Here is a 23,402-nt window from a genome sequence, read left to right on the forward strand (position 1 = left end):
CTCATGTTTTTTGCTCATTGTTTTTGCTCATTGTCTGCTCTGCTCATTGTCTGCTTGTTGTCTGTTTTTTTAATTTTTCTTTAGGAGCCACTGGAATTTGATCCCAGACCCTCGCATGTGGATGGCGGCACTCAACTGCTTAAGCTATAGCAGCTCCCTGCTCATTGATTTTGCTAGTTGTCTGCCTTTTTTTTTGCTTGTTGTGTGCTTGTTTTTTTAAAATAATTTTTAAAAATTTTAAGTAGACTTTAGATTACATAAATGTTTACATAAAAAATAAAGGGGATTCCCATATGCCCTACTCCTTCTCCCTACCAAACTTTTCCACATTAACAACATCCTTCATTAGTGTGATACATTTGTTACAATTCATAAACGTATTTTGAAGCATTGCTACGAACCTTGGACTACAATTTATATTACAGTTTACACCTTGTCCTACACAATTTTGTAAGTTATGACAAAATATACAATGGCCTGTATCCATCTTCGCACCACCACACAGAACAAATCCAGTGGCCCAAAAATGCCCCCATATTATACCTACTCTTCCCTCTCCCATCCCTTAGAACCTCTGGTGGTCACTGCCTTTTTACATCAATGATGAGTTCTTCCATTGCTAGAATAAAAATAAGTCTATAGTATAATAATAATAAGTAAACTTTAGTTCACTGTTCATTCCCCAGTCTTGCGTTTTTGGGGATGGTCATGTCCACTCTGCTTCTAATTGAGAGCAGGGTTAGAGCCCATGGGGCAGAAGGATGGATCTGTCTTGCTTGCAGTTGCTGACACTCTCAGTTCATTGGAATAGACCTTGTCCATCATCATCATCTTGTTAGTTGTCCTTGGTGAGTCCAATGAACTGGAGAGTAGGTGTTGCAACTCTGCTGGCATTCAGGGCTCAAGTGGCACATGGACAGACCAAAGATTTACGTCTCTGGGGCATATATTTATCAAGTATAGTGCTAATTATGGATTCAATAAAAGGGGCAGATGAGCCATGTGTAGAGAACCTGTAAATGAGTCTAACTCTGTTACACTGTGGAGTATAAATTCCAAAGTAAGGCCCACTGACAGGATGCTGAATTCCTGAGCTGTCTGCCCTGCTTATCTTTTCTGGATATCTCTAGAGGTCTCAGAATCCCCACTATTTGAGGCACTGTTTACTGTGGCAGTTAATGAGATCCTGTCTGCTCATTGTTTTTGCTCAATGTTTGCTTGTTGTCTGCTCATTGTTTGTCTTCTTTAAGAGGCACTAGAAACTGAACCCAGGAAGTGCCATGTGGGAGTCAGGTACCTAACTGCTTGAGCCATATCCTCTCCCTCAACTGTGATTTTTTTTGTGCTCAATTTCATTTATTTCTACTCTGACCTTTGTTATTTCATTCCTTTTGCTTGTTTTGAGAATAGTTTGCTGTTCCTTTTCTAATTCCTCTAGCTGTGTAGTTAGGTCATTGATTTTAGTTTTTCTTTTTTAATGTAAGCATTCAGGGATATAAATTTCCCTCTCAGCACTGCCTTCGCTGCATCCCATAGGTTCTGATATGCTGTGTTCTCATTTTCATTTTTGTTGAGATATTTATTGATTTCTCTCGCAATTTCTTCTTTGACCCACTGATTATTTAAGTGTGTTGTTTATTCACCATACCCATGTGAATTTTCTCTTTTTCTGCCTGTTGTTGATTTCCAACTTTATACCATTAGGATCAGAGAATGCTTTGTATAATTTTGATCTTGTTGAATTTATTGCTGTCTCCTTTGTGACCCTGCATATGGTCTGTCCTGGAGAAAGACCCATGGGCACTTGAGAATAATGTATATCCTGCTGTTTAGGTTTGTAATTTCTGTATATGTCTAGGTAGGTTTAGTCCGTTTAACATATTATTCAAGCTCTCTCTCTCTTTATTAATCCTCTCCCCAGATATTCTGTCTACTGTTGAGAGTGGTGTATTAAAGTCTCCAACTATTATTGTAGAGACATCTATTTGTCTCTTCAGTTTTGCTGTTGTTTGCCTCATATAATTTGGGGCATTCTGGTTAGGCACATATACATTTATATTTGTTATTTCTTCTTGGCGAATTGCCCCTCTTATTAACATATAATGTCCTTTTTCATTTCTAGCTTTTAAAGTCTATTTCATCTGATATAATTTTATAGCTCCTCCGGCTTTTTCCAACCTTTCACTTTCAATCTGTTGGTATCATTGGGTCTAAGGTGGGTCTTTTGTAGACAGCCTCTCTAGGGCTCATATTTTTTTATCCCTTCTGCCAGTCTGTATCTTTTGATTGTGAATCTTAATCCATTAGTATTCAGTGTTATTATTGTAAAGACAGTTCTTCACCCATTTTGACTTTTGGGTTCATCTGTTCAAATTTTGTTTTCCCCACTGTTTTTACACCTCTAGTTCTTTTACTCTCTTTTCTGTCTTTTCAGTCTGTAGCATTCCCTTTTGTATTTCCTGCAAAGGTGGTCCTTGGTTATAAACTCTCCTGGTTTCTGTTTGTGAATATTCTCATTTTTGAAAGACAATCTTGCTGGATAGAAGATTCTTGGCTAGCAGTTTTTCTCTTGCAGTTTCTTAAGTATATCATACCACTGCCTTCTTGCCGCCATTGTTTCTGATGAGAAATTAGCATTTAATCTTATTTGATGTCCCTTGTATGTGATACACTGCTTTTCTCTTGCTGTTCTCAGACTTCTCTGTCTTTGGCATTTGACATTCTGATTGTATGTGTCTCGGAGTAGGTCTATTTGGATTTGTGCTTCTTGGACGTGGATGTCTATGTCCTTCAATAGGGTTGGGAAACTTTCTACCATTATTTTTTCAATATTTTTCAATCCTTCTGCCCCTTTTCCCTTCTTGTCTCCTTCTGAGACACCCATGAAACATGTTTGCATGTCTCTTGCTATCATCTACTTCCCTGAGTCCTTGTTCAATTATTTCCTTTCTTTATCTGTTCTTTTGTATGTTTGCTTTTGTATGTCATATCTAAAAGCTCACTGATGCTTTCTTCTGACTCCTCAAATCTGCAGTTATATGCTTCTGTCAATATTTTTTATTTCATTTGTTGTTCCTTTCATTCCCATAAGAGCTGCTGTTTTTCTGTGTATGCTTTAAAATTCTTTCTGCTCACATGATGTCTTCTTAACATCCTTAATCTCTCTAGCCATCTCATTGAATTTATTAAGGACATTTGTTTGAACATCTATGATTAGTTGTCTCAACTCGTTTCTGTCATCTGGAGACTTATCTTCAGGCCATATCTTCCTGTTTCTTAGTATCATTGTAATTTTTTGTTGGTCACTTGGCATCTGGTTTACGAGATGGATTTATTCTGGGCACAGTTTCCCTCTTTAGGGCTTTCTTGTCCTTTCTCCTTTGCTGGTTGTGTAGTAGGTTGAGGATGTAGTTGATACTGTAAGCTGTGGAGGCTGAAGCTGTCCATGTTGCCCCAGTAGCCGATGAAGACCCTCCACCTTTCTCCTCTGCCAAGGGTAGGGATGGAGCCACAGCTGTGTGTAGTAAGTGTAGTAATTCAAGCTGTGCAGGCAAAGATTATCTGTAGTTACCTGGAGAGCTTGATGATGCTTCACACCCCTGCCTCCCCTGCCTGGGCAGGGATGGAGCTTCAGATGTGGGCATCAAACTAAGCTGTGCTGGTCAAAACTGACTGCCGTTTACTAAGTAGATAACATAGCTCCAGCCGCTCTCCTCCCCTGCTGGGGGAGGGAAATGGACCCTTCAGAGTGCCCAGCAATCTAATCTGTTTGGGCTGACAGTGCCTGCCGTTTCCCTGAGAGGCTTAGGGAGTACTGTCCCTTCTGCCCTTTAAGGGCTGTGGATGGAACCACAGTGCCCAGAAGCACCTGCAGTTGCCCAAAGAGGCTGTGGAAACACAGCTTGCCTCCTATCCTATTGGAGCACAGGGATGGAGCTACAGGTGTGTGAGTATCCAGTCTGTGCAGGCTACAGTTCCTACAGTTAGCCAGGGAGGGTGAAGAAAACCCCTTCCTATTCAGTGGAGGGGGGCCAGGGATGGAATCAAAGATACTGAACAAACCAATCCATGCAGGTCAAAAGAACTTAAGAGTTGCCCAGAGAGGTCAAGGAAACACAGCTCCCCTCCTATCCTATTGGAGGGGGAGGGGCGGGGATGGAGCCCCAGCTGTCTGATTATCCATGCTCTGCTGACCAAAAGCACCTGTAGTTGCCCAGAGAGGCTGGGGCAGGTCCTGCTGGCTTCTTCCCTGCTGGAGTTGGGACCAGGACCTAGTATAATGCTGTAATCCAGTCTGGGTGGAAAGGAGCCAGTCCCTACTAACTATAGTTGGAAGTGAAATTTTATCCCTAAGGAGATTTTTTTCCTTCCAAATCTTTTCTTATACAGACTAATTTTTACCAGGAATGAAGAAGATCAATTTATAGTGACAAAAAGTGTCAATTAATCAAAAGGATATAATCCTAAATGTTTATGCTCAAAATAATAGACCTTCAGATTACTGTAAGCAAAAAAAACTGTGAAAGGAGAAATAGACACATCCCCAATTAGTCATAAATTTCAATGCCATTCTTTTAACAAATGGTAGAATATGCAGATTAGAAAATCAGCAAGGATGTCAATTAGATCATTTTACTTGATCTAACTGACATTTATAGACTCCTCCACCCAACAGTAGAACAAACCTTCTTCTGATGTGTACATGGTCTATTTAACAAGATAGGCCATATTGATAGCCATAAAACAAGTCTCAATACATATGCAAGGATCCAGGTCATATAAAGTATATTTTCTGACCATAATGTAAGCAAATTAGAAATCAATAATAGAAAGCTATTAGAAAATCCCCAAGTACAATATTTGGCAACTGAATAACATAATTTTAAATAACCCACCAGTCAAAGAATATTTCAAACAGGGAATTCAAAAAGTATTTTGAAGTGAATAAAAAGGAAACAACATGTCAGAATTTGTGATGCCACTAAAACATTACTTGCCCACGGTGGGGTGGGAGGTTTAAGCACTAAACATCCGTATGGTAAAAGAAAAAAATTTTCCAATTATTGACCTCAGCCTCTACCTTATGAACCTAGGGGGTAGAAGAAAAGGAAGAAGAAAAAAACAAAAACAGGAGGAAATTGAATCCTAAGTAAGCAGAGAAAAGAAAATAATAAAGCTCAAGGTCAAAATCAATGAAATAGGAAACAACCACCAAAAAGCCAAAAGAAATCAGTGAAACCAAAAGATCAATAAAATTGATAAGCTTCCAGCACAACTAATCAGGAATAACAGAAAGAGGACACAAATTGCCAATATTAGAAATGAGAGAGGTGACATCAGTATGTATCTATAGTATTAAAAGGGCAATATGAGAATATTATAAATAATTTTCTGCTAGTAAGTTTGACAATTTAGATGAAATGGAAAAATCCCTCGAAAGACACAAACTGCCCAAGTTTACTGAAGAAGAAATGAGTAAGGCGAATAGCCTTACATTTGGTTTTGTTTGTTTTGTCCGTGGAAAGCAGGTGCTCAACCACTGAGCTATATCTGCTCCCTACATATGTTTTTTGTTGTTGTTGTTTTTTGTTTTTTTTAAGATTTATTGATTTATTTAATTTCCCCCCCTCCCCTGGTTGTCTGTTCTTGGTGTCTATTTGCTGTGTCTTGTTTCTTTGTCCGCTTCTGTTGTCGTCAGCGGCACGGGAAGTGTGGGCGGCGCCATTCCTGGGCAGGCTGCTCTTTCTTTTCACGCTGGGCGGCTTTCCTCATGGGCGCACTCCTTGCGCGTGGGGCTCCCCCACACGGGGGACACCCTTGCGTGGCATGGCACTCCTTGCGCGCATCAGTGCTGCGCATGGCCAGCTCCACACGGGTCAAGGAGGCCCGGGGTTTGAACCGCGGACCTCCCATATGGTAGACGGACGCCCTAACCACTGGGCCAAAGTCCGTTTCCCCCTACATGTGTTTTTAAAAATTAAATTTGTAGTTAAAAAACTACCCAGATGACTTCATAATTGAATTCTATCAAACATTTAAGGAAGAAATAATGCCAATTGTATACAAGCTCTTCCAGAAAAGTAAAGAGGAGGGAATTCTTCTTGTTCTTTGAGACTCCATTACCTTGATATTAAAACCAGAGAGAGACAAATATAAGTAAAGAACAGTATAGACCAATGTCTCTCACTAATATATAGCTGAAAATTCTGTGTAAAATTTTAACAAATAAAAAGCAGGAATATATATAAAAAGACCAATATATCATGACCAAGTGGGCTTTATCTCAGGAATACAAGGTTGCTTTGCAATTTGAAAATAACCAATATATTTCAGTATAATAAACTAAAAAGGAAAAATCTTATGATTATCTCAGTAGAAACAGAGTAAGTGCTAAAAATCCAGCATTTCAAGAAAGAAAAAAATATCCAATATCTAATCCTAAGGAAGACTCTCGGTAAACTAGGAATAGAAAGGATATTCCTCAACATGATAGAAGGCATGTATGAAAAACCTATAACTAACAGCATACTTTCTGGTGAAAGACAGCACTTATAAGATTAGGAACAAAAAAGATGTCTCCTTTCACCATTTCACTTGAACGTTGCACTGGAGCTTCTAGCTAGTGCTGCAAGGAAAAAAAAAGGAAATAAAAGCCATCTAGATTGAAAAGAGAGAAGAAGTAAGATTGTCCTTACAGATGACATTATTGTGTATGCAGAAAATCCAGTGGAACCTACATGTAGTAGTTTGGTATTATTTATGAATTCCAAAAATATTGTATTATGTTTGTAAACTGGCCTGTTTGCATATTCAATTATATATAATTTGTGTTTTTTCTCTTTTCTAGGAAATAAAATAGCAGCCATGATAGAAGACAAAGGGCCAAGAGTGACAGACTACTTTGTCATAGCAGGTCTTACTGATACATCTATTCTTTTGGATCAAGAAATAAATCGTTTAGATACTAAGTCTACTGGACCTAAAGCTCCAATTACAGACATTGCTGTTATTATCAAATCAGCTGGGGAAACGGTCCCTGAAGGTTACACCTGTGTTGAAGCCACTCCATCAGCTCTCCAAGCAAATTTGAACTATGGAAGTTTGAAAAGCCCAGAACTTTTCCTCTGTTATAAGAGGGGGCGAGATAAACCACCTCTTACAGATATTGGGTATGGTGACTTAATTTTTTTTGCTGTATGGAAGGGAATAAAAGGAACATGGGAGGGAACAGATGTGGCTCAAGCGGTTGAGTGCCTACTTCCCACAAGGGAGGCCCCAGGTTCAGTCCCCAGTGCCGCCTAAAAACTAAAAGAACAAGCAAACAAATTAAAAAACCAACTCAGGGGAGCCAGTGTGGCTCAGTGGTTGAGTGCTGGCTTCCCACATACAAGGTCCGGGGTTCAGTTCCCAGCTCCTGTACCTCAAAAACAAACAAACAAACAAAAAACCTACACGAACTGCTCCCCACAAAAGTACATGGGAGGAGAACTTTGAAATCTTTGATGGCTTTATTATTATTTCTTGCTTCAGAATCAACTATAGGCAGATATTATGTACCCACCCTTACTGAATTTCTCTGCATTGTACTTGAATCTTTAGATCATTTCCTTTCAAAAGATTATTTAAATGAAGGCATTTTAGCCTAAATTTGATTTTGCCTTTATCAGATAAGCTTATTAGTTAAACATAAAAGAACTAGAAGTTATAATAAAAGACTGTATTTTTAAGGGTTACTTCAGTTGTGAAAAGAGTTTGTGTGAGCCTTGAACTCATTAAATAAAGGAGCATTTCTGTTTTTTAAAAATCCAAAGTGCTGTGTGGATTTGGTGGTGGAGAGGGTATTTAGAGCTTGAAAGTAATGTAGTTGTCATGAGGCATTTAATATCTAGTCCATAGCCAATGAAGAACATTCTTTATAAAAGGTTTTTTAAAAAAATGTTGACATTGACTCTTTTATAAATATGATACATATTCAGAGTACCTATGATAATTTATACCATTCATTCGTGTTATGTATCAAGGTATTTTGTTTCTTATAATTACCAACTGTTCATAGAAACAGATTATAAATATTTGAGAGTGTTTCAGAAAGTTACAATTATAAAAGTCTTTTCCTTTAAGAAGTTTTTATTTGTGGAGACAGTACTAACTTTTGTGAAATAGGCAACCAGCACAAAACAGCATGGTAAGCAGTAAGTTGCATGATATCCACTTAAACCCTAGATGTGTAGAAGAAAGGGATTCACTGAATATTGAAGGAGTCATAGATTGTTTCATGGAGTAAGTATGGATTATTGTATTGTGAAAAATGTGAATAGTTGAAAATGAAAACTATTTCAGGCATAGGTAACAACATTAACCAGTTTTGAAGCTGAAGTGAACAGAATACAGAGGCAGTTGGCTTTATTATAGAAGATACTTTTTTTAAAAAAGGGGGGTACCAGAAATTGAACCCGGGACCTTGTACATGGGAAGCAGGCATTCCACCACTGAACTATACCCACTCCAGAAGATACTTATTTAGGTGGAATGAAAAATAACGTGATACATAAAATGGGGCCATTTTATGGAAGACCTTGGAAATCAACATAAAACAAGCTTAAAGCAATAGGAAATGAATTAGTGAAAGTTACTAAGCAAGGAAGTAATATGATGAAAACAGTGTTTATTCTGGTAACAAGGTTTAAAATGGATTGAAGATTGATACGGAAGAGAGCATTGTTTTTAACCCATCCCTGTCATTTCTCCCAAGTTAGTTTTTTTATTGTTCATTTTAATTTAATTTTAATGTTTTATTCAAGTAATACATTTAAGTAGTTTAAAAAGTCAGATATTTCTTTATGACTTATAATGAAATATACAAACAGTCCCTCATCTTACCACTCCCCAGCTCTAATTCTTGTTTCCCAAAGGCAAGCACTTTCAACTTCTTGAGCTGTTTTCTTCTGGTCCTAACAGTGTGACATTAGGCAATTTACTTAACTTCTCTGTGCTTCTTCATTTGTAAAATAGGTATAATATAGTATTTACTTTACAGGGTTGATGTCAGTTATATATGAGTTAATACATATAATAAAGTGCTTAGATTAGAGCCTGGCATACCAGCTATTATTACTTTTGCTTTTGTATTTTTAAATAACATGCTTATATTGACTTCTCATCTTGGAAAGTGAAGGTTTAGTTTTCTTATCACCCTCTGCCCAACAAATACATCTGCTCATACTTACATATAGTTTTCCCTTCCCCCACATGAGTCAGATACAGTTCTATCTAAATTTTTGGTTAAATATCAATTCTTACATTATTGTGTCTAAGCATTATTTATAGCCAAACCATATGTACCATGATTTTATTTCTTTATCTTTTTGTATTTCTTAGAGTTAATCCTTGCTCTTTAATATTTATTTAGCTTTCTATATACCTTACCTTAACATAGCCCTAAATTTAGTTAGGTGTTTACATCCTTTTTTTTTTTTTTTCAGAAGACTTTTCTGTTTCTCTTTCTCCAGCTTCTCTCCTCTTAGAGTTTTCTTTACTCTTGTTCCAAACTGAGCTAGCTGCTCTATCCTGGTACATGGCTGTCATCCTGGAATAACCTTTGTCTTAATTTAACTGGATCCCCTACAGACTGCATATCTTATCTTTTCTTAGTTTATTCTCTTGTTTTACTGGAGCACCTCCTTTAGTAACTTCATGAGACAGGATGGCAGAGGACATATATTTTTTGATAGTGCCTAAAAATATTTTTACGTTGATAGTTCTTTTGACATAGAATTTTAGGTTGGAGATACAATTCTTTTTTTTTTTTTTTTGAGGTAGTGGGGCCAGGGATTGAACTTGGGACCTCATATGTGGGAAGCCGGTGCTCAATCACTGAGCCACATCAGCTCCCCTGAGTTGTTTTTCTGTTTGTTTGTTTGCTTGTTGCTTGTTTTTTATTGTTAATATTTAGGAGGCACTGGGGACTGAACCTAGGACCTCCCATGTGGGAAGTAGGCCCTCAGCTGCTTGAGCCACATCGTTCCCCTGGAGATAAAATTCTTGAGGGTAAAAATGAAAGGGTTGCTCCAAAGTCTTACTCACTGCCAGGCCTATAATAATAACAGTCACAGGTTTGGTCATGGTAATAGTTGGTAATACTTACATAACACTCATTATATACCAGGAACTATTCTAAGTACTTTACATATAACTTCAAAATAGCCACAAAACTACCTTATATTGTAGATACTATTATTCGCCCTATTTTGTAGGTGAGGAGAATAAGGCAAGTAGAGTAGCTTGCCTGAAGTCGCATAAGTAATAGAACCATTCAGAGTTTGTCTTCTCCAAGGTATGTTGGAGATAGATTAAGTTAGAATTAAAATATATACAATTTATATATAATTAGTATTTTAATTTGGGTAATTGACTCTCAGGATCTAGTGATATGCTATAGGATTTCTGAATTCAGTAGCATGTCATTATCTTTCTAAGTTCTGGGAAGGAAGTCATCAGGCTCTGCTAATACAGATCACTTTCCTTTCTGATCTTTTACATCTCTTCATTAGTGTTTTCTTTCATAAAGTTCTCTTAGTATTTTTTTAGTGTGCAGAGCAGTTTTTACTCACTTTTCCCCCTCATATTCTTCCATTGTATCATCTTCATCTCCTTTTCTTTGTTTTTGAGTATTGCAATATCTTTACATTAGTCTCACATTTAATGTTTTACTATATTTTAATAGGAACTGTTAAATCTAGTGCTGCTATTGGGCATAGAGTATGTTTTCAGGGCTTAATTCTTTTTTAATTGGGTCCCTTTTAAGTTTGAAATTTTCCACATTTGAAAAACTAAAAAATATACACAAAACTATAGAGAAAAGTGCAATGAATCCGCTTGTGCCCATCACTCAGCTTCAACAAATGTTGGTTAATGGCCAGTGTTATTTTTTAAATCCATATTCTATGCACTGAATTGTTTTAAAGCAACTTCCAGACATACTTCATTTATAAATTCTTCAGAATATTTCTCTAAAAGGACTCTTTCTTAATGTAATGCCCATAGTGGGTGGATGGGTGGGGGGGAAGCAACAATCAAGTAATACCATAATATATAAATTACCCTAATTGTCACATGAATTTTTAGACGTTTGGTTGCTGGTTGTTCTGTTGATAGTTGTTCAGATACTAATAAAGGTAATAAGCATGGCATTTGACCATCATATTGACCAGCCACTGTTGCAATAGAGTTTCAGTGAAAAATTTTGTAAAACCCTTGTATTAGGGTTCTCTGGGGAAATAGAATTGACAGGAGATATCTGTAAATAGTAAGAGATTTTGTAAGAGTCTGTCATGTGACCCTGGGGATGCACAAGTCCAGGTTCCATATAGGCAGGCTGCAAACCAGGGACTCCAACGAAAGTCCAAGGAAGGTCGTTGATGAGTTTCTGGGAGATATTGGCTGTCCAAAGACAAACTGGGAAATTCTCTCTGAATGCTGAAATCACTTCCCTTTTAAAGCATTCAGCTGATTGGATACAGTGTCACTCATTGCTGATGGCAAGCTCCCTGGTTGATACAGATATAATTAGCTATCTATTTTACCACTGCAGTAAAGTCAATGGTGACTAAAGCCCGTAAATGTGCTTTTATTACAATTAGCCCAGTGCTTGCTTGACCAAACAGCTGGCCACAGTTATCTAGCCAAATTGACGTATTTAGCCTAACCATCACAGTCCTCATTGTGTTCAGATTTCCAAAGCCAAAGGATGATTCTTTTGGCCTTTATGCAGTATCCAGTTGATTTCTTTGATATTGACCGCCCTGTTTAGCTTCTCTGATTCTCCAAGTCAATACAGTTAGGATGGTGATCTTATGAATTTATAGGATCATTGGGCACAGGAGCTAGGTTAGAGAGGGTTGAGAAATGATTGGGCATTGGGGTAATAGAGGCTTGATTCCTGGGAGAGGATTTGGCTTCAGTGGTTGAGCACCTGCTCCCCATCTGGGAGGTCCCAGGTTTGTTCCCCCGTGCCTTCTAAAAACAAAACAAACAAAAAAACAAATAACAAATGACAAAACCAACTCAGGGGGGCCTATGCGGCTCAGTGGTTGAGTGCCAGCTTCACATATGCTAGGTCCCAGGTTCAGTCCCTGGCCCTGGTACCTCTAAAAAGCAAAACAAACAAAACAAAAAAAACTTGGTTTCTGATAACATAAATACATTACTTATTGCTTTATCTTACACAGTAATTTCAAAATTATGTCATGAGTAAAAGAAAATATTTTATTTTTAAATAATTTTAAATTTACAGAAAAGTTGAAATATGGTACAAAGAATTCTCATATACCATACACCCAGCCCTTTGCCATTTAAAAATTGTTATATATCTTTTTATGTTGAGATGTAAGAGTTCTCTACATATTCTGGATACAAATCTCTTATCAGGTATTTGATTCACAAATATTTTTTCCCATTCTGTGGTTATCTTTTCACTTTCTTAATAATGGTATTATTTGCAACACAAATAAAATTAAAACTTTTAATTTTGATGAAGTTTAATTTATCTACTTTTTCTTTCTTTGCTTGTGCTTTTCATGACATATTCAGAAAGCTTTACCTTATCCAAAATCATGAAGTTATTCCTATGCTTTCCCCCCCAAAAGTTTGATCCATTTTGAGGTTTTCTTTGGATAAGTAGTGTAAGAAAGGAGGTTTAGCTCATTCTTCTGCATTTGTATGGCCAGATGTCCCAGCATCATTTGTTGAAAAGACTATTCCTTTGGCATTAAATTACCTTGGTGCGCTTGTTGAAAATCAATTGACTAAGTTCCATTGATCTATATGTTTATCTTTATGCTAGCACCACACTGTGTGGATTACTATAATTCTGTATGGTATTTTGAAATTGGAAAGTGGGAGTTCTCCAACTTTGTCCTTTTCCCAGATTGTTTTGGCTATACTGGGTCCCATATGAACTTTAGGATCGCTTTGTCAGTTTTTGTAAAAAAAGGCAGCTACGATTTTGATAGGGATTGTGTTGCATCTGCAGTTCTAGGGTTATATAGCCATCTTAACATTATCAAGACTTCTAGTCTATGAACCTGAAATGTTTTCTATTTCTTTAAGTCTTCTTTAATTTCTTTCAATAATGTTTTCTGATTTTCAGTCAAAGGATTTTCAAAGGTAAAATTTTGGCAGTAATCATGAACAAAATTTTTGTGGAAACCTCTAAATACCTAATGAAACTTTTAGAAATTGTTCTGAGGATATTTCTGTTGCCCCTTCTTTCATGTTTCTTGAATTAAGCAATTGAAAAATGAAAATTGGTTAGCTGTTGAATAATAGTTAAGGAGGAGAACAGGTGTAGCTCAGTGGTTAAGCACCCGCTTCCCATGTCCCAGGTCCTAGGTTTAATTCTTGGTGCCTCCTAAAAAAAGAAAACGAAAAATAGTTAAGGGATTTATAATTTCTAAAGTATTAATTTTAGTTTTGGTGTATAATTAAGATTTAGGAGATAATAGAAGAGACCTTTTTTTTTTTTTTTTTTTAAAGAAGATAAACCTTTATTAACCTGAAAGGTATTTATGTGTGTCTCTGTCTACCTATATTTTCCCCCTCCTTGCTATCCAGAGTTTTATATGAAGGGAAAGAGCGGCTTATTCCAGGATGTGAAGTGATCCAAGCCACGCCATATGGTCGCTGTGCCAATGTCAACAATAGTTCAACTACTTCTCAAAGAATTTTTATCACTTATCGAAGGGCTCCTCTGATTCGACCCCAAAATTCCTTGGCTGTAACAGATATCTGTGTTATTGTAACCAGTAAAGGAGAAACCCCTCCCCATACCTTCTGCAAAGTGGATAAAAACTTAAATTGTGGAATGGTAAGAATAAAGTTGTTTCATTTTCAAACTTTCATATGAAAACCAAAAATATCATGGGATAATTTTTGCACTCCTGTTTACTACTGGGCATATAATTTACTCTCAGTTTATATATTCATGCTTCTTGTTTTTGTTTTAGTTCTCTGCTTTTTATGATTTCATTTTTAAAATCCTTAGCTACATGATGAATTGGAATTATTGTATCCAGGAAATGGATATTTAAGTCAGGATTTTTTGTATTTCTTAATGCTGCTTGTGTTACTAGCCTTTAGGGTTCAGTGGGTCTTCAAGGACAACTGCAGGGAGAGTGAATGGAGGCTCTCCCTACATTTCTTCATTTTAAACATTGTAGTTCTATGTACTTATTCTTTCAGTTGGGTGTAATCAAGAAGGAAATTATACATATACTTTTTTTTTTTAGGAGGTACTGGGGATTGAACCCAGGACCTTGTACATGGGAAGCAGATGCTCAACAACTTGAGCTACATCCACTCCCCTGTACAAATACATTTGATTTATAGTTTTATAACACTAAAGTTTACTATTAGATTTATTTTGAAAACTATTTTCAGGTCAAACTAATATTGACTTAAATTTGGTATGATATATACCCATAGCAATTAGTAAAGACACATTTGCCTCTAGAAGTGATCACTTCTTAGCACCCCATTGACCTCAGTCTTCCCTAGTTTGGGCTCCAGTGCTCACTCCACTTTATGCTGTCTATCGAAAATAGACACATTCTTTGGGTGGTTACAGAATTCTAAGCTTTTGGAACTGTCTTCATGTTAATTTAATTTTTATAGCCACGTTTTCTTACTCTTTCTTTTCTCTTAGTTTCGTGTTCTCAATTTCATGCTTTGCTTTATTTTATACTATGTAGTCTCAGATAAACATATATTTTAAATAGCACTCCTGAATAAATAATTAGAATAATTAGAAAATATTCAATGTTCTACATTTCTTTTTGCTATTTTGTCTTTTTTTTAACCTAATTTATATTTTACAGTGGGGTTCCAGTGTGTTTCTGTGTTATAAGAAGTCTGTCCCTGCTTCAAATGCAATAGCATATAAAGCTGGTAAGTAAATTAAAATGAATTTGTTTCTATTACCATAATTTTACTGGTGCACATTAATATTTGGCTAGAAAAGACAATGTATGCTCCCATATATAGTTTATGAAAAAGATCTGTTCATAAAATTGAATTATCTGTAGTTTTAGCATGCGGAGGCATAGTTTTCCTAAATTCATTGCACCATACCAGATACATTAATATATACATGATATATTATACATATACATTAATATACCCCATTAACACAAAACATTTACATGTTGTTAATTAAATTTGAAATTTCATCCAAGGCAAACACATGGGGAATAAGCATTCAAGCTTTTAATCTACACTTATAGATTTAACAATTCAATGGAAAACTGCTTACTCTCTAACCTTTTTGTGTTTTGGCAATCAGAAAGGTATTATACCACATCTTTACTTCTTATATTTCCTTTTCTTATCTCTCTGTGTCTTATTTGAAATCACATGTTACTTGCCATGAAAGGTGGACTTGCTTGCTTTCTCCCTTGTTGCAAAGAATCAGCTATGTGGAGGAGAGAAGGGCCTGAGAATCTTATCTGCCATGAAGTGTTTGAGAAATCTATCGCCACATTCTTACTGCACAATAAAGTGTCAAGGGCTGTAAAGATTTAAGTGTGACCTCCTCATCCCACTGGTATGGTGGGATAAAAACTGAAAATACAGGTATGCTCCAGTTGTAAATAGAAGAGATACTGGAATACTACTTTGTGAAAAGAAGCAGTGTCAATTACTTTTTTTTTTAGGAGGTAACAGGGTTCAACCCAGGACCTTGTACATGGGAAGCAGGCACTCAGCCACTGAGCTACTACCCACTCCCCTGTCAATTACTTTTTGATCAGGCACTGTTCTTTAAAATAAATTTTACTTTAGGGAGTGAGGCAAATTCATATGTGAAAAATCTTGATTGTTTTCATGAAGACATTCATACCTATGAATTGATCTATTTAATTTATAATATAAAAATTAAGACAGCAACTAAGAATTAAAATTACAGTATCATTTTTAAATGATACTGTTAATATTGCTGTAATGTGTTCATTTATATGATTTCCTAACCTCTTTTTTGCTGTTGTTGTTGGGAGAAGGTGTTACTTTAAAAAAACTTAAACAAGCATTGTGAAAGTACTTAGGTATTTGATATGAGACACTTATTTTAAAATACAAAGTTTTGGAGACTGAATTTAGACTCAAAATTCTGTTACTGATTTTGAAGTTTTTAACTTAGAGGTAGTTTGTATATTGTAAACATCAGAGTCTAATTAACTGATGCCATGCAGCTATTTTATTCTTGTGCTTCTCAGAGTGCCCTCTGCTTCTACTTTGTAGGTCTCAAATACTCAGTATTCAATCACAAGAGTTTCTGTCTTGTTTACTTTTCATGTTGCATGCCATTTACACTGCTTCCCTCTCATGATGAATTTTGAGACTGTGATAATTTCTGTTGTTTTGTTATTTCATAACATTTGTCCCTTCTCTGAATTTTATACGGAAGACTAATTGGAATAGTTGGTAAATTTTCTTGTATGTTTCTTGCTATTCTCACAAGGTGTTAACCATATGTAGAAGAAAATACATTAAGATTGGTATTCTGTTGAATAGGGTCTTGTCTAGCATATTTAATAAGTCCCGTGGACAAAAAACAAAGGATAAATGCATTAATTTCTTTTAAATTTCTGATATGGTAAAAGAAAAATTGAGCTTCAAATTCCACACATAAATATTTCCTTGAAATTTGGTATTAAAATATCATATTAATCTGTATGATATATAATCCATGTAGAACTAATTTTAAAAATTTATTATCTTCTCCTTTCTTCAAAAGGTTTAATTTTTCGATATCCAGAGGATGACTATGAGTCATTTCCACTCTCAGAATGTGTACCTCTATTCTGCCTTCCTATGGGAGCTACTATTGAGTGCTGGGATCCCCAAACCAAATACCCACTTCCAGTTTTTTCAACTTTTGTCCTAACAGGTTCTTCTGCTGAAAAGGTATATTTTTACCTCTTTGATTAAACTTATTTTTTCCATGATTTTATTCCATACTAATGATTAACCAGTATGAGTTTTATTTGAATAGAGAATTACGTGGACACAATACATTTTTGTTTATACTTATGCTGTAATGCCCAAGGTGAGATGTCACTGTGAAAATTGCTATCTGTATGCTGATATCTTTAGAATTTCTACAGAAGCTTACATAAAGTTTCTCTAGAGAAACACCACTAAAACCCAGGCCATAAGGTAAGATTACGGTGAAAGTCAGAAGATATACATACCATACAAAGAATCAGCACACTCAGTAACAAGCTGGATTAGACCCTCAAGACATTGAAATGATAGAATGAGTTGAAATATAATTGAAATGAAACAAGTCCTATGAGAGGTCTCAAAACATCAAGGAATGAACAGGATATTTTGAAAATCAAATAGATTGCAAAAAGAATCAAATGTATAGAAATGAAAAATATGGACTTTAAAATTAAAAATTCAGTGAATGTTTTAAATAGAAGATAAGACATAGCTGAAGAGAGAATTAGTGAAGTGGAAGGTAGTTACTTCAAATGTGGCACAAAATAATATATAATGTATGAAAAGATTTTTAAAAAGTGGATTGTAGAAGTGGATAGTCCAGTAGCTATTTAGTGAGTTTTAGAAGGAGTGATAGAAAAGGGAATGGCAACGTTCTAAGAGCCAGTGGTTGGTTGAGAGTTTTCCAGGGTTGATGAAAAATTTGAGTCTTCATATTAATGATGTACTCTGAACCTTCAGCAGAAAATAAAGAAAAATACTAAACCTTCTCTTTTCATATCATAGTGAACCCGTGGAACACCAAAGACAAAAAACAGAGAGAAAATACAGATTTACTTTGAAAGGAACAGCTGTTAGATTGGTATCTAGTTTCTCAAAAGCAGCAATGACGCCGAAAGACAAATAATTAATTAAAAATGGAGGGAGAAGGCAAAGATGTCTTTAAACAGGACACAGAAAGCTGTTACCATAAAAGAAAAGACAGATAATGAAAACTTCATTAGCATTGGGAACATCTGTTTATCAGAAGATGCTGTTAAGAGGGTTAAAAAGTAGGCCACAGGCTGGGAGAAAATAACTGCAATATAAATATTCAACAAAGATCTTGTATCTAGAATATATGAAGAACTTCTTTATATTAGAAAGCAAAAGAAACAAACCTATAACCAAGCTATTCCACTCTGGGCACATACTTGAGAGTAATGTGTGTATATATCCTCCATAAAACATGTTTATAAATGTTCATAGCAGCTTTATTCATTATAGCCCAAAATTGGCAACACATATTGTGTAGTAAAATAATAATAATGATTGTAATAATCTATAAAATGATAGTAATAGCCTATTACATGATAGATTAAAATGGAAATATATTAGGAGAAGAAAAATAGATAAACCTACAGAAAATGTGAATTGAATATAGCCACTAGATTAAAACCTATCTAGAAAAATCTTAACAGCATTTCCTAAATTTAACAAAAATTGTGTGTTTGAAACAGTAATGAAACAAGAATAGTATAGTAGAGTAAACCTTAAACTAGGCATTGTTGAAGAAAAATTAGGGTACTTGGAAAAAACTGGAATTTACTGAAATATAGTACTGAAAGACTATATTTATATACTGAAATATAGTACTGAAAGAGATTAGAAAAAATATTTAGGAATTCTTAAGAGTCACTCAGGGAAGCGAACTTGGCCCAGTGGTTAGGGCACCCATCTACCACATGGGAGGTCCACAGTTCAAACCTCGGGCCTCCTTGACCCGTGTGGAGCTGGCCCATGCGCAGTGCTGATGCGTGCAAGTAGTGCCTTGCCACGCTCGGGTGTCCCCCGCATCGGGGAGCCCCATGCACAAGGAGTGCACCCCATAAGGAGAACCGCCCAGTGCGAAAGAAAGTACAGCCTGCTCAAGGCGCTGCACACACGGAGAGCTGACACAACAAGATGACACAACAAAAAAAGAAACACAGATTCCCATGCCGCTTACAACAACAGAAGCGGACAAAGAACACATAGCCAACAGACACAGAGAACAGACAACTGGGGGCGCGGCGGGGGGGAGAAAGAAAGAAAGAAATCTTAATAAAAAAAAAAAAGTCACTGAGGTTCTAAAAGAGAATAGAGGGTGAAGCAACAGTATTTGAAGAGAATTGCTGAAAGAATTTTATAGGATTAAAGAAAGACATGAGTCCTCAGATTGAAATCATACTGCATGTATTAATCAGATTAAATAAAGATAAATTCATACCTACATATTATACCAAAACTGGCAACCATTGAGAATGCAGAGAAAATTAATTATCAGGGAACAAATACAGATTACTTGTCCTTTAACAATGTTAAAAAAGCAGACCTGACTTTAACAATACTAAATACTAGAAGATAATAAAATAATCATCGTAAGTGCTCAAGGCAGAAGGAATATTTATCAGTACCGTTTTGATCCAGAGTGGGGAAAACTATGTTTATACATTGGTTTGTGCTTCTTGTGTTTTGTTCTGCTATATTAAAATGTTATTACATTAAAATTTAATATGTGCCAAGACATAATCAATAAAGTGAAAATATATGCCATAGTTTGGAGAATACTAACCTGAAGGTACTGATATCTAAAGTATATAAGGAACGCCTACAGATAGTTAAACAGAGAAGAATTGGAAAAATGTGCAAGTGAAATGAACAGGCAATTTATAGAATAAGAAAACCTGTGGCTATTACTTATGAAAGATTTAATCTGACTGTTGATCATAGAAATGAAAATTAACAGTCGCGTACTATTTCATATCTAATAGACCAATGATTCTCAAAATGTAGATCAAAAACCCTTGAATTCCCCAAGAATTTTTCAGGAGCTTTTTGAGGTCCTCCCTTTTCCAACTACATATTTTTGAGGCTTTTCTTCATATGCTTCAACTAAAACAGCGTATGGTAACAAATTGAATATAGAGCAAATATGAACCTCTAGTTGTCTTCCACTGTGCTAGATATTAAGAAAAATGTAAACCTCCGCAAATCTTCACCAGTTTTGTTTTGTTTTGATGTATTTTTCATAAAAAATGTTGTTTATGTTAACATATAATGGTTTTTAAGATTGATTTGAGAATGAAGCAATTTACATATTTAAAATTTTTCTCAGTTTTAATTTCTAATATGGTATATATTTATAGATAGAATCCACCTAAACCGAAACTTTTTGACATCCTTAGTTTTTAGAAAGGTATCATGTGTCCTTGGATTAAAAAGTTGGAGAACCGCTGCTACATTCAGTGACCACATTTTAGTTAATACCAGCCTCGTCCAGGATATGAGGAAATGTGAATTTTTATATATTGTTGCTGAGCTTATAGATCACTGAGACTACTTGGATAACAATATGGCAATACCCTTAATCTTGAAGATATGCATGCAGTATAGCCAGCAATTCTACTTGTAGGGATATACATTAAAGAAATTCTCACAAGTGCCCAAGGACACATTTATGAGAGTATTCATTATGGCATTATTTGGAGTTACAGGCCCAACTTTGCTAGGTCATCAGATTTTCTCCAAGAGAATTTGACCCACCAGATTTTTATATGAAACCTTTTCATTTTAAAACGTCGGCAACTCCCCTCCTCCTCCTCCTCCTCTTTCTTCTTTTCCTTATTCCTCTTCCTCCTCCTCTTTCTCCTCCTCTTCCTCCATATCCTCTTCTCTTCTTCTCCTCCTCCTGCTGCTGCTGCTTTTTAAACTGTCCTGTGAATCAAACAAAATACATCTGTTGGCCTCATTCTACAGGCTGCGTACACAATTACAACCACTGTATTAAAGATAATGAATGCAAATTATCCAGCATAGTATCTGGAACTTAGTAAATATTCACTGAAGGCAGGCCAATACTATATTAACTGGATTATCTACAACTAAATTCTTTAGCTTAACATTTATAGTTCCTCTCATTGAAAGCAATAAATAAAACTAAAAACCTTAAGATCTCTTTCAAACACTTATGGGTTACCAGCTTTGCTGTGACCAGTAGAGAATAACAAAGCCTCAGTGAGCTATGAATACTGGGTTGTTGACTGTGTTTATTCACTGGTTGGAAGATATCAGCATATAAACTTGGACGTACATGAAGTTTACATTCATGCTTTTGTCATATTGCTTATTAAAATCTTTTGAGATCACTTGAAATACTTGTGTCTGGATATGCTGAACTCTAAAGATGAGTTGTATGATATATATAGTGACCAAATAGTGAAAAGATTTATACAAATTTAGAGGGAAGCATTGGTTATGAGGAAGGGCTGAGTGTAATGGTAGAAATCCTTCATAGAGGAAGTGACACTTTAGTAGTAAGTTGAAGAATGGACGGATCAGGGGGAACAAGCACCAAAGCAAAACTTGTACGAAGGAAGAAAATAATGAAATAGTATAATATGTTCCTAGCACTATGTAGTTTTTTATTGTTGAAAGGGTCAGCAGGTTTCTCAAGAAATTAGAAAATCCTGCCTTTTATATGAAGTGACATTTTTTGTGTATTGGGTAGTTTTTGAAGGGTCAGTTTATTATTTCAGGGAGACTGTCTCTCCAGTGTGTTTTCCACTCAAATACCTCTTCTTTTCACTTAAACCAGTTACTGCAGTATCACTTTGGTATGTGGGAAATGTAGATGAAGCTGAGGAAGACTTCCAAGTTTCTGACTTGGGGGGATAGAGTAGTAATTTTATCAAGTGAAATTGGAAAGATGGGAAGAAGTACAGATAATGAATTTACTTTTGTAAATACAGTTTTATGATGCTTATGGGACATTAAGGTGGAGATGTTGCGCAATCATTTTGTAAATAGGAGTCTGGAGTCCAGGAAAGAGGTTAGAACTGGAAATAAAAATTTGGGTTTTATTTGTGTGGTTATAGTTCAAACCATGAGAGAATGAACTTTCTCAAATTAATTTAAAGAGAAGGGTGAAGCTAGAAACTTAGGAAATGCCAGTATTAGGCAACAGAATTGGATCCAGTGAAAGAGAAGTAGCCAGAGAACAGAGAGGAATTTGTGGTGTCAAAGATACCAAAGAAATAGAGAGTTTCAAGACAGTGTAGTGTCAGCAGTATTTTGTGTCATAGAGAGGTTAAAAAAAAACAAAACACAGTGTCCACTGTAGTTAATGTTTAGGAAATCATTGGAATCATTGATTAGAATTATTTTAGTTGATGGAAATGGATGTGGCTTAAGTGGTAAGACCTCCACCTACCGTATGGGTGAATCTGAGTTTGATCCCTGGGGCCTCTTGGTGAAAAAGAAGAGGAGAAAGCATGCTGGTGTGGCAAGCCAGTGCCCACATGGTGAGCTGAGTGCGCAGTCGGTGAGCCAAGTGCCCACACGGTGAGCCGACTTCCTGTGCGGCGAGCTGAATGCCCATGTGAGTGCCCGCGCGGTGACCCAAGTGCCTACATGGTGAACCGAATGCCCATACGAGTGCCCACGTGGCAGGCTGAGTGGATGGGCTGCGATGTGAGTGCCCATGCGACAAGTGCCTGCATGGTGAGCTGAGTGCCCACATGAGTGCCCACGTGGTGAGCCAGTGCCAGCGCAGCGAGCCAGTGCCTGCACTGTGACCCAAGTGCCTGCACAAGTGCCAGCATGGTAAACCGAGTGCCCACATGAGTGCCCACACGGTGAGCCAGTGCCCACACAAGTGAGTCACGCAGATGATCATGCAACGAAAGAGAGATGAAGGGGAGAGTCAGGGTGAAGCACAACAGAAACCAGGAACTGAGGTGGCACAGCTGACAGGAAACCTCTCTCTACATCAGAGTTCCCCAGGATTGAATCCCGGGAAATCCTAAAGGAGAAAGACAAGAGGAGAAGACAAAAAGAGAAATAGGTACAGCGGATCACACAGCAAATGGACACAGCAAAAACAGCCGGGTGGGGGAAGGGGAAGGGAAAAAAAAAAAAAGAATTGTTGAGATGGAGGGTAGATTGTAATGGATTGAGATGAAAAGGTAGAGGTGCCTAATGTAGAACACATGTCAGTTGGTCAAAGGTGATTGACCAAAAGATCTAAAAGAGGTAAGTAAGTAAGGCCTTATGGGGGCTCAAAATTGGAAGAAACTAGAGGTTTATAAAGGGAATGAAAAGTTTGGGTGAGACAAACACAGGTACAGGTTGAGGGAAGCATTTGAGTATGTTTTCTAGGATAGTTATTGGGTTTATCTAATGGAGAGAGTTGCTAAAATACTGTATCATTTGGATTGAGAAAATTACAGAAGCATGGGGCTGGTATATTGTAGGGATTGTCAGTACAGGGCCTTAATTTTCCAAGATTATGTCAGATATAGGGATGGATGGGAAAACCTGCTAATACCAGTTGGGCTAATTTACCCTTGTAGAGGCACTATTAACATACACTGTCAACACGTTCTATT

The 23,402-nt window shown here is 36.4% G+C and overlaps 1 protein-coding gene across 8 annotated transcripts in view; it reads left to right on the forward strand.

Moving 5' to 3' along the window:
* DENND4C (DENN domain containing 4C) overlaps positions 1–23,402 on the forward strand; it is a 165,237-nt gene that overhangs the window by 60,948 nt on the left and 80,887 nt on the right. For 7 of the 8 annotated variants that reach the window (XM_004465470.5, XM_004465471.5, XM_012527880.4 and 4 more), the window contains exons 2-5: positions 6,848–7,169; positions 13,612–13,864; positions 14,874–14,943; positions 16,787–16,956. In XM_004465470.5, the coding sequence (XP_004465527.2) occupies positions 6,865–7,169; positions 13,612–13,864; positions 14,874–14,943; positions 16,787–16,956 (798 nt within the window). In that variant the 5' untranslated portion in view covers positions 6,848–6,864. Of the gene's footprint in view, positions 1–6,847; positions 7,170–13,611; positions 13,865–14,873; positions 15,628–16,786; positions 16,957–23,402 lie in introns of those variants that run through there. The other variant, XM_058301917.2, reaches the window with a different exon arrangement.

The sequence above is a fragment of the Dasypus novemcinctus genome, chromosome 8 (assembly GCF_030445035.2).
Source record: "Dasypus novemcinctus isolate mDasNov1 chromosome 8, mDasNov1.1.hap2, whole genome shotgun sequence".
NCBI lineage: Eukaryota > Metazoa > Chordata > Mammalia > Cingulata > Dasypodidae > Dasypus > Dasypus novemcinctus.